This window comes from Protomyctophum bolini (genome assembly GCF_963924005.1).
Source record: "Protomyctophum bolini genome assembly, chromosome: 3".
NCBI lineage: Eukaryota > Metazoa > Chordata > Actinopteri > Myctophiformes > Myctophidae > Protomyctophum > Protomyctophum bolini.
In genome coordinates this window covers 40,310,616-40,323,197 of record NC_137864.1, presented here as the reverse complement: position 1 = coordinate 40,323,197, position 12,582 = coordinate 40,310,616, and the positions used below count along the sequence as shown (strand labels likewise).

The 12,582-nt window shown below is 45.8% G+C and overlaps 1 protein-coding gene across 5 annotated transcripts in view; it reads right to left on the bottom strand.

Annotated features, from left to right (window-relative positions):
• The window catches only part of LOC308313037 (nidogen-1-like), a 51,559-nt gene that overhangs the window by 36,994 nt on the left and 1,983 nt on the right, over positions 1-12,582 (bottom strand). The window contains exons 2-8 of one of the 5 annotated variants that reach the window (XM_080759905.1): positions 4,932-5,093; positions 3,679-3,819; positions 2,568-2,800; positions 1,975-2,134; positions 1,299-1,438; positions 1,188-1,211; positions 961-1,139 (exon numbers count right to left, since the gene is read on the bottom strand). In XM_080759905.1, coding sequence (XP_080616031.1) covers positions 961-1,139; positions 1,188-1,211; positions 1,299-1,438; positions 1,975-2,134; positions 2,568-2,800; positions 3,679-3,819; positions 4,932-5,093 — 1,039 coding nt within the window. Of the gene's footprint in view, positions 1-960; positions 1,212-1,298; positions 1,439-1,974; positions 2,135-2,567; positions 2,801-3,678; positions 3,820-4,931; positions 5,094-12,582 lie in introns of all 5 variants that reach the window. The other 4 variants (XM_080759906.1, XM_080759902.1, XM_080759903.1 and 1 more) reach the window with 4 other exon arrangements.

Here is a 12,582-nt window from a genome sequence, read left to right as displayed (position 1 = left end):
ACTTTTCAACCTATCTTCATATAATGGGTCCTCACTAATAATCATGAAAAAAATGGTGCAATTATTTTTCTACTCGGTCTGTGTCTCATAGGAGAGCTGTGGGCAGTTTAGAAACCGTCTTCCAGTGACATCATCGATGGGGAATACAAGCTAATAGAAACTGCAGGCTTTCTAGTCCTGAAAAGTTGCAATGCGAAAATGGAAGCCATCGTTCTCACGATAATGAAAATCTAAATATTTTTGTAAAAGATCTTGTTTAAAAAAAAATTGCCTAATGATGATGTCCCTGGAAGACGGTTTCTAAACTGCCCACATCCGTCCTATGAGACACAGACTGAGTAGAAAAAGATTGTGACATTTTTTTATGATTATTAGTGAGGACCTATTATATGAAGATAGGTTGAAAAGTGGTGAAGTGGTCCTTCAATGAATGCCACAGACGAAAAACAGTCTAAGTCCACACTATTTATCCATAATGTATAAATGATAGATAAGGGGTCAGGACAACGAGGCCTATAGTCGTGGAGGGGTCAGTCTGAAATTTGGACTTAGACTTTTTTCCGTCTGTGTTATACTTAACATTTTGCTGTATCCAGTGGCGTGCACATGTAGACATTTAGAGGATCCAGGTGCTCAAGTGAAAAAAAAAGGGCACCTTGTGCAGCGGGTGGAACCGGCCGATGGCCTTAATAGTGTGAGATTCATAGATTTTGGGGCCTAAATAATATATTAGAAGCGTTTTATATAAAATAATGTATCAATGTCACCATGGTCCACATACTCTAGAGTGTACACTGTACAATTTATTTTTAAATTAAAGTTTTTTCTTTTCTTCAAAAGGCCACATTGCCAAAAGGGCAGGGGTTGCTCTAGCACCCCCTAGTGTCTATCGGTGCACGCCACTGGCTGTTACACTGTTACACGCACAGTGTTTTATTTAGCCGTTGGTGTGCTTTATACCGTCTACATCCAGGTCTTCATCCACCACCACGATCTGAGGGTTCTGGGGGCGTAGCGGCCGCACGGGCTCTGGAACGCTGTACCTGGGTCGCTCGGGTTCGGGGTACCTGGGTTGCTCGGGTTCGGGGTACCTGGGTCGCTCGGGTTCGGGGTACCTGGGTCGCTCGGGTTCAGGGTACCTGGGTCGTTCGGGTTCAGGGTACCTGGGTCGTTCGGGTTCGGGGTACCTGGGTCGCTCGGGTTCGGGGTACCTTTGTTCAGTGAAAGGTGATTATATTTCGGCCATTTTCCACATATCTTCGTAAAGTACAATTGCTCTTCACTCATTGGTCACTGACCGTGGGTGTGTGTCGGGGGGGTAGCGTCTCGGCGGGGGGGTCTCGATGTCGGGATATTCTGGGTCCTCTGTCGTAAACTCCACTTCCTGTTCGTAGTCCACCGTGGGGGTCGCAGTGTCGTAGGCGGGAAACGCACCCTCCTGTTGATCGCAATTATTTGAGATAATCACAATTATTTGATTATGTATGCAATAAAAGTCATAATATTTTTTTTGTTTATATTTTTACCACTGCTTGAATTTTGCATTCCTGTCTGTCAAAGATGCCAAGTATATTAATGTCCGTTGTAAACTTTGCGTGTGCAAAAAAACACTTTGTCGACTCTATAAACGTGTTGAAGCATGGTTTAAAGATGCACGAGAAACACAGAGCTCCCCCCATGCAGGCAAAACAGACTGGATTTCAGTATCCGCCGGGACATTAAAAGACCTCTAGTTACAATCCTGTTGTCACCTGGAGACCTCTCGTTATACAACCCTGTTGTCACCTCTCGTTAAAACCCTACCTGTTAAAACCCTACCTGTTGTCACCTCTCGTTAAAACCCTACCTGTTGTCACCTCTCGTTAAAACCCTACCTGTTGTCACCTCTGGTTAAAACCCCTACCTGTTGTCACCTCTCGTTAAAACCCTACCTGTAAAAACCCTACCTGTTGTCACCTCTCGTTAAAACCCTACCTGTTGTCCGCCGTCGGTTTGTCTCGGCCGCTCCGTTGCCCGAGGCCCCTCCCCCCCGTCCTGGGCGGGGTCTGTCACCTCGCCGGGGGTGATTTCGACGAAGTACGGCGAGGTGCCGATCTCGTAAACCCAGACACCGCGGCGGCCCGAGTTGGTGTTCCTGTTGTTGTGCGGGACGAAATGAGGTCACGATCGATTAAACCCTTAGTTTAAACCATCTGTAGTTTCTTTCATTAACCATTTGAAGGACATCATGGGCTAAAAAGTTCTAGATGATGTAGTTTGTTTTCTTATTAAAGGTATATTCAGTGATTTCACTTAATTCAAATATCACTTGTTTTTTTGTTTTGTTGTGATAATCCTCCCTATACTATAGAGTGTGCTGACCATATAAGGAGTTCCTCCCTGTCCCCAGTTAACCCCTGGGGGTCAAAAAACCTTAGGTTTCGTTTTTGGCTCTCTATCCTCATTGGACGAAAGCCAAAAACGAAACCTAAGGTTTTTTGAGTGAAATCACTGAATATACCTTTAAGAATAATGCTGAGTTAGCAACCGTGTTCCCCAAAGCTCGTTATCATAACGTATACGTATACTCTGTGAGTTGGCGGACGGACTCCTCTTCTTCGGTGGTGGTGCGGTAGTACTCGCCGGGGTTGTTCCAGCCGAACCAGCCCTTCACCTGGCCTTGGACAAAGCCGGCCTCCAGGGGCCTCTGAGTGTCGCCCCCCGCGGCGGTGGAGAGGTACTGCATGCCGTCCTCGGGGTACAGCGTGATGGCGTAGGAGGCGGACTCCATGGAGGCGATGACCAGCTGGAAGGTGTTCCTCTGATGACACAACAAGGGTTAATTTAGTCGACTAAAACACAGGTGTTCCTCTGATGACACAACAAGGGTTCATTTAGTCGACTAAAACAGGTGTTCCTCTGATGACACAACAAGGGTTCATTTAGTCGACTAAAACAGGTGCTCCTCTGATGACACAACGAGGGTTCATTTAGTCGACTAAAACAGTCCTCTGATGACACAACAAGGGTTCACCCATTCACACACACCTTTACATAGACTGTGCATTACATTCACCCATTCACACACACACACCTTTACATAGATTGTGCATTACATTCACCCATTCACACACCTTTACATAGACTGTGCATTACATTCACCCATTTACACACCTTTACATAGACTGTGCATTACATTCACCCATTCACACACATTCACACACCTTTACATAGACTGTGCATTACATTCACCCATTCACACACACATTCACACACCTTTACATAGACTGTGCATTACATTCACCCATTCACACACACATTCACACACCTTTACATAGACTGTGCATTACATTCACCCATTCACACACACACACATTCACACACCTTTACATATACTGTGCATTACATTCACCCATTCACACACACCTTTACATAGACTGTGCATTACATTCACCCATTCACACACCTTTACATAGATTGTATACTACATTCACCCATTCACACACACCTTTACATAGATTGTATACTACATTCACCCATTCACACACACATTTACATAGACTGTGCATTACATTCACCCATTCACACACACATTCACACACCTTTACATATACATATTTACACATGGCCAATATGGCTGATCCGGCGGTTATATCAGGGCGGTAACAGAACCACGACAGCGGCTGGTTGGTTCCTCACCTTCCTGTCCAGCCCGTCTCCTCTGCTGGAGCCACCGGAGGGCGCTACGTTCTCCCAGGTGACGACGACGGCGTGGACGGGATCCACGTTATCGTCGTTGGGGAAGGCCTGGCTGATGTGCTGCGCTGCCCTCTGCAGGACCTGGGAGGAGTAGCAGTGTAAGACTTAATCAACGTGACCTGGGAGGAACAGTGCAACACTCATCCACTTCATCAGGGGGAAAAGATCATTTCAAACTTAATCAATAGAGCACCGAAGTCCTGACGTAACTCGCTCATCCCTTCGATTCCCCTGGTTCTAAAGTTCTGACGTAACTCGCTCATCCCTTCGATTCCCCTGGTTCACGGAAGTAATTTCTCTATGGAGAATAACATGGGGTGATCTTAATATAGTCTACTATAAGCGTTGTGGTCCAAAAATAAACAAGCTGTCTCAGCGTTATTGTCAGGGAGGTGTCTCTGTATCGTTTGCGACAGTCAGTCACTCATATATGATACAGTCTGCTTCTAGTGAAAATGTAACTAATTCAGTAGCAGTAACACTAGCGCTTTCTCTCAGTCAGTTGATTCTTCATATCCATATGAGTGAAGCGGCCGGGATGACATGTATATTTTTCACTACTTTTGAGTGTCACCGTCAATACTACGTCATAGTATTAAAAGTGGTTAATTTGTTTATTTATAAAACTTTCACGTGTTAGTGACATACGTAGAGTGATTTTAAACGTTTTATTTTTTACAAAAAACAAAAGAACATGATTGTAAAACAAATAAAAAAAAACTAAAATATAAAGAATACAGAATAAAGAATGAAGCATACATAACGAACATAACTCAGGGCTGCTGTTCTGACAGTAGTACACCCTCCCTCCCCTCCTATGACATCATACCTTAGGGCTGTTCTGTCTAGAGTACACCCTCCCTCCCCTGCTATGACATCATACCTTAGGGCTGTTCTGTCTAGAGTACACCCTCCCTCCCCTGCTATGACATCATACCTTACGGCTGTTGTGTCTAGAGTACACCCTCCCTACCCCTCCTATGACATCATAGGGCTGTTCTGACAGTAGTACACCCTCTTTCCCCTCCTATGACATCATAGGGCTGTTCTGTCTAGAGTACACCCTCCCTCCCCTCCTATGACATCATAGGGCTGTTCTGTCTAGAGTACACCCTCCCTCCCCTCCTATGACATCATACCTTAGGGCTGTTCTGTCTAGAGTCCACCCTCCCTCCCCTCCTATGACATCATACCTTAGGGCTGCTGTCCTGGCGGAAGTAGACCCTCCCGCGGCCGTCGCTGGTGTCCAGGTCGCCCAGCAGGGCGGCGACCATCCTGAAGCTGGACGGGAGCTTCCCCAGATACTCCGCCTCCGGCGTGGGCTCGGCCACGCCCACCAGCCCGTTGGTGTTGATCTGTGGAAGGAAGGAACGCGTTGGATTTAAAGTATAACGGGATGTTCTTGATTATATTCGTCTTTGTTGGTTTTATGAGGGTCATCCGTTTCAAAAGCGGGCTATCTATCTTCCTTCGTATAAATCTGAGCCACCGCGCCTTTCTTTTGCAAACTCCTAATAAAGTATACAATCAATCAATCAATCAATCAATCAATCAATCAATCAATCAATCAATCGATCAATCAATCCAAAATTGCCAGGTGGTCAATTGTGACCAAATGTGCATTGAAAATGTGACTATAATAAATCTCTCTCTCTCTCTCTCTCTCTCTCTCTCTCTCTCTCTCTCTCTCTCATACTGTATATAATCCAGACACATTTCCAGAAAAGTAACAGATTTGAACATACTGTAGGATGTTTGATTGTTTAGCATGCAGTGTCTCTGTGGATGTTAACAGGAAGCACATGTCAGTGATTAGCTGTTGTTGTTTTATCATGGTTAAAACAGGATGAGGAGGGGGGGGGGGGCAGGAAGGAGAGAGGGGGGAGTCAAACACTGCTAGGGGTCACGGTGGAGGACCCTATAGGCCTCCAAACGGAGTCCGTTTGGCATCGGTCGCATCAACGATGCCGGAGATTAGCTGTACACAGACGGACGGACGGATGGACGGAGTGCTCTCAAAACATTCTCTCTGCCCATGCCTTCGGCCTGCACAACAATAAGCAGATCTATAAGCGTGTGAGCTTGTAGATCTGATATTTGTGGGTGAACGTTTGCCCCCATGATCACGGATTTTACAGAGGTTTTCCTCTGACGTCAAGGTGTGGCCCGGGGACCCCCTGTGCTCCTTGAGGGTCCCCAGCAACAGTATAGGTAGTTAACATAGCATCACAATCATCTTTTCCTTGCATTGCCTATATTATTTTTTGTATTATCTATGAACAAAACATTTGAGAACATAAAAGCAGACGCACAGGCATAGTTCCCATGATGTAACTAACACACACACCCGCACGCACGCACGCACGCACGCGCACACACACACACGCACACACGCACGCACGCACGCATGCACGCACGCACGCACACACGCACACACGCACACGCACACACGCGCACACACGCACACGCACACGCTCACACGCACGCACAGTGATTGCATCATGGTATAATTCACACACAGGGAGGAGCAGGAGGAGACATGGCAGCTGTTCTGTTAATGTAAACATCGTGTAAAATAATGTGTGTGACTGACTGTACAGAACTCCAGATGTTGTCAGACCCTCTAATGACATCCTGTGAACCTCGCACTGCAACTCACAGGAAACACACACGCACACACGCACGCACGCAGAGGCTGCTCTCTCACAAAGACAGAGAGAGATACAGGAGGGTAGAGAGAGAGAGAGAGAGTCTGGGGAACATAGTGCAGTTCAAGTGAAGTCTGTATCACAGAGTATAGTTGCTGATAGACTCGAACCTCAACGACTTAGAACGGATGAACAAAGCACATAACATCTCCTCCAACCATGAAGGGGGGAAGTGCCCTTTAGGCTAGCGGTGAAGATGGGTGGGGGGGGCATTGGTCCGAGTCAAAAGAGTTTGTCCACAACTCCATGCTGTATATTGAATTGATAAGAAATTCAGTTCAGATATCAACCCTGCTGTAGAATTAATGCAGTGACATACACATCTTCACACCACAACCCACACACACGCACACGCACACACACACACACACACACACACACACACACACACACACACACACACACACACACACACACACACACACACACACACACACACACACACACACATTAGGAGAGACAACAGGCAATATGCTGATCAAAATAACAGTTCTTCCACAATCTCAAATTGTGCAGACTTTGAACGGGTCCATTTGGTTTCATTTTACGCTCAATAGCTAAAGATCAAATAAGGATCCATTTGGCAGAAACCACAGCCAATCAAATGCAGCTGTCACAATGCGCAGCGCAACCACAGCCAATCAAATACAGCCGTCACAATGTACAACGCAACCACAGCCAATCGAATGCAGCCGTCACAACGTACAGCATACAACCACAGCCAATCAATTGCAGCCATACATTGAAAATATTCAATAATAGCCACTGCTGGACATTAAAATATTGTCTAGGAATGCGACAAAATCAAAGAAACTAAAAATATGTATCCATGAATGCAAGTCTCCATGGTGTGAGTAATCAATCGGATTTTCTTTTAGTTTTCTTTTTTTTGTGAGCTACTGTATCCCTTTGAACACATTTAGGCCTGACATCGAAATTAAAAACAAGTGCCGCATTTTCACGATTTTTTAAAAATAGCAGGACCTACAAGCTCGTAGCGCGCCACTCGGTGGCGCACTACGAGCTTGTAGATCCGCTATTTTAGCTAAAGTATAACATAATGCTTAGTTAAGACACCAAAAGGGGTTCCCGCCCTTAACCCATTAAGACCTGAGGTCGATTCTACAAATGTTTTCTACGTCCTGACCGATGAGATGAGATGGTTACCCATGAACCTCAGCACAGATGAAAGGGTTAACCAGGAACCGCCGGCACACACATGGAGAAACGCGGGTCTCTTTGAAGAGGTTCAGTAACGACTAGAGGACCCAGTAATGATCTGCTCTCACGCAGCAGCGTGGGAAAAACACTTCACTTGTACGGTGTTATGACTGCATGTTGTATTATTTAGATGGTTCTGTTATGACTGCATGTTGTAGTATTTAGATGGTTCTGTTATGACTGCATGTTGTAGTATTTAGATGGTTCTGTTATGACTGCATGTTGTAGTATTTAGATGGTTCTGTTATGACTTCATGTTGTAGTATTTAGATGGTTCTGTTTTGACTTCTCCTCTGCATGCTGTAGTGTTTAGATGGTTCTGTTATGACTTCTCCTCTGCATGTTGTAATATTTAGATGGTTCTGTTATGACTTATCCTCTGCAAGCAGTAGTATTTAGATGGTTCTGTTATGACTGCATGTTGTAGTGTTTAGATGGTTCTGTTATGACTTCTCTTCTGCATGCTGTAGTGTTTAGATGGTTCTGTTATGACTTCTCCTCTGCATGTTGTAGTGTTTAGATGGTTCTGTTATGACTTCTCCTCTGCATGTTGTAGTATGAGACACTGACCTGCCCACAACCCTCCTATGAGACACTGACCTGCCCACAACCCTCCTATGAGACACTGACCTGCCCACAACCCTCCTATGAGACACTGACCTGCCCACAACCCTCCTATGAGACACTGACCTGCCCACAACCCTCCTATGAGACACTGACCTGCCCACAACCATCCTATGAGACACTGACCTGTCCACAACCCTCCTATGAGACACACACCTGCCCACAACCCTATGAGACACTGACCTGTCCACAACCCTCCTATGAGACACTGACCGAGTATAGAAAAAAAACCTGTGCTGTTTTATCATGAACATGAGTGAGGATCAATTATATGAAGACAGGTTGAAAAGTGCTGAAGTCGTCCGAAATAACTCGAGTGACCAAAGATATGTGTGCATATATTATGCATATATTATGCACACATATCGGCGGTGACTCAGGGGTAGATTGACTGGATGCTAACCGCAAGGTTGCCAGTTCGAACCCTGTGGGCTCCCCCAGAGTTAGTGTCAAAGTGTCCTTGAGCAAGACTCTGAACCCCTAATTGCTCCTGATGTGCTGGTTGGTGCCTTGCATGCGGTTTCCGCCGCCATCGGTGTGTGAATGAATGGGTGAATGTAATGCACAATCTATGTAAAGCGCCTTGGTTGAAGACTCTATATACATATAAATGCACCAATTGCAGCATCCATATCTCGTGCCCATCGCTAGCATATCAGTTGAAAGTGAAGATGAAGATTATAAGATGTGAGAACCAGATAGATTTTATCCTTCGGTTTGAAGAACAAAGCTGTGACTGTGTAGAAGGGAGGGGGAGGGGAGGGAGGGGGTTCCCGGCAGACATTTAATTGTTTGGGGGGGGACACACAGGATGTCACTCATTGGACACAGGAGAGGTGGGGACAGGGATGGGGGACGGGTCACTTGAAAGAAGGGGTGGGGTCTTATGTAACTCCAGGGCACACACATGTGGCTGTGTCCGAAATCACTCACTGACTGACTGACTGACTGACTGACCGACTCCCCCACATGGAGTTCTATGTAGGGACTCAGGGGGTCTCACTATCAGGTGCGGGGGCCACCGTGGAAGAGCCTTATAGACGCGATTCATACTCCTATTTTAGAGCCGAATAAAAGCCGGTTCGGCTCTGTAGGGCCTACAATGTGACGTCATTTGGCTCTGTAGAGCCTACAATGTGACGTCATTTGGCTCTGTAGAGCCTACAATGTGACGTCATTTGGCTCTGTAGAGCCTACAATGTGACGTCATTTGGCTCTGTAGAGCCTACAATGTGACGTCATTTGAGGTTCGGCACTACAGCGGTAAAATAGGAGTATATGAATCGGCCCTTAGATATAGACAGAGTTACGTAAACTGCCTTCACTTCATGGGGCTTCAGTCCAATGGCAGCTCTCCTATACATAGACTTCTATTGAGAACCAACCAAGGCCTAGCTGGACAGAGAAGTAGGCAGAAATGCATTGGACCCAGGCGGCAACAGCCCAGCTTTAATGATCTTAAATCCTTTTATTTTAGATTGTTTTGTAGTAATAGTACAACATAAACATTAAAGAGACTTTAGTTGTTACTGTACAATACTTTAAAACAGTTGTCATGTTGCACACATGCCTAAAATTGCTCTTATTTGCGCCGCCCTCGTTGAAAACAATGTATTTCCAACTTCCAGCTTGTCTCAGTCCAGGCTGCATGGACAGCGCTTGGTTTCTGCCCCCTCGATATCATAGCTCTTCTATTTGACGGCTCTGCACCATGGGGCCCCGGGGGCCACAATGGTAGCTTTTTATGGGGTCTGTAACTCAGAGAGTGTAAGCACGGAACCGACATTTGTACACCCACGCCGACGTGCAAAAAGGTCTGTTCATACTCCAGTTTTTAGGTGATAAGGTAACCACCGAAAACTACAACATGACGTTACTGAGCCGCGGTGGTAAGAGACTCACCGCTCACCCCAAACACATCTCTCTGTTTTTACTAAAACTACAACATGACGTCACTGAGCCGCGGTGGTGAGAGACTCACCGCTCACCCCAAACACATCTCTCTGTTTTTACTAAAACTACAACATGACGTCACTGAGCCGCGGTGGTGAGAGACTCACCGCTCACCCCAAACACATCTCTCTGTTTTTACTAAAAATAAACTACAATGTCGTCACTGAGCCGCGGTGGTAAGAGACTCACCGCTCACCCCAAACACACCTCTCTATTTTTACTAAAACTACAACATGACGTCACTGAGCCGCGGTGGTAAGAGACTCACCGCTCACCCCAAACACACCTCTCTATTTTTACTAAAACTACAACTGACGTCACTGAGCCGCGGTGGTAAGAGACTCACCGCTCCCCCAAACACACCTCTCTGTTTTTACTAAAACTACAACATGACGTCACTGAGCCGCGGTGGTAAGAGACTCACCGCTCACCCCAAACACACCTCTCTATTTTTACTAAAACTACAACATGACGTCACTGAGCCGCGGTGGTAAGAGACTCACCGCTCACCCAAACACACCTCTCTGTTTTTACTAAAACTACAACATGACGTCACTGAGCCGCGGTGGTAAGAGACTCACCGCTCACCCAAACACACCTCTCTGTTTTTACTAAAACTACAACATGACGTCACTGAGCCGCGGTGGTAAGAGACTCACCGCTCACCCAAACACATCTCTCTGTTTTTACTAAAACTACAACATGACGTCACTGAGCCGCAGTGGTTAGAGACTCACCGCTCACCCAAACACACCTCTCTGTTTTTACTAAAACTACAACATGATGTCACTGAGCCGCGGTGGTGAGAGACTCACCGCTCAGCGCTCACCCAAACACATCTCTGTGTTTTTACTAAAACTAAACTACAATGACGTCACTGAGCCGCGGTGGTAAGAGACTCATCGCTCACCTAAACACACCTCTCTGTTTATACTAACCACCGCTTCGGTTGTCACCTTATCACCTACAACTGGAGCCTTATAGGGGTCCATTTGGTTCCATTTGTACTTAGTTCCATACCTCATCCATTTTGATTTCTAAAACATACTCGTATAAATGATATTAAGCCTAGAATCAATCAAGCCATCCAGGAATCCTGGTGATTCACAACACAACATTTGATTCTGTTAATTGTAATAATAATTTAAACAAGTTTAATTATATGATAATAGCCTACTACATTTAACTACTAAATACTTTCCCCCCCGCACATAATCACATGTTTTACGGCCATGATTCGCCAGGATCCTGTATTGCTTTATTTTATGCTTAAAGAACTAATTGATATAAATATTGTTGTAGATCTCCTACTATAGCAGCATGGTGAGCAGACCGCTGTCTGGCTCAGAGACAGAATGTGATGGACGACCGCACATATCTCTTCCCGGGGATGAATGTTTAAACATCTTTAAATCCCCGAAACAACCCGAGACGTTAATGAATCACTCTGCTGCGCTCTCTGTGAGCTAACGGTAAACACTGTGGAGTCTTTAATGCTAAACAATCACGTAGGCTCTGCATTCCTTCAGCATATAAAGTGTCTGTCTGTCTGTCTGTCTGTGTGGGCTGTCTGTGTGGTCTGTGTCTGTCTGTCTGTCTGTGTGGTCTGTCTGTCTGTCTGTGTGGTCTGTCTGTCTGTCTGTCTGTGTGGTCTGTCTGTCTGTCTGTCTGTGTGGTCTGCCTGTCTGTCTGTGTGGTCTGCCTGTCTGTCTGTGTGGTCTGTCTGTCTGTCTGTCTGTCTGTCTGTCTGTCTGTCTGTCTGTCTGTCTGTCTGTGTGGTCTGTCTGTCTGTCTGTGTGTGTGGTCTGTGTCCGTCTGTCTGTCTTTCCTACTCTGCAGTGGTGTTTTACTTACTTAAGTAAAAGTATCAATACTGCAATATCTACAAAGTAACTAGTAACTAAATACACTCATTCTTGTAGTGGAGTAAAAGTTAAATATTTGTTGTTACTGATCAAAAAGCGTATATTCCAGGAAACACCCGGTACATTTACCAAATTTATGGACTCTGTCGGACCCACGGTTGTCCAGAACCGCCACAAAAAAGCCCTCTACCCGGGCTCTGGATGACTGCAGGGCCAGAGCCCTCTAATAGAAGAGTTGCGACATTGAGGGGCAGAAAACAGCCCGGTCACGTTGGTTCATGTATACTCACGCGAGCCCATATATAGACTCCAATGCATTCCGTAAAAACTTCCGGTTGTTTCCCCATTCAATACTTCCGGTTTGTCGCCATTGGACTGGCGGCTCCATGAAGTGAACGGAGTTTGCGTAACTCTGTCTTATACTCTATGGCTCTGGACAGGGCCATATGTCCATATATGGAGCTGACATGTTC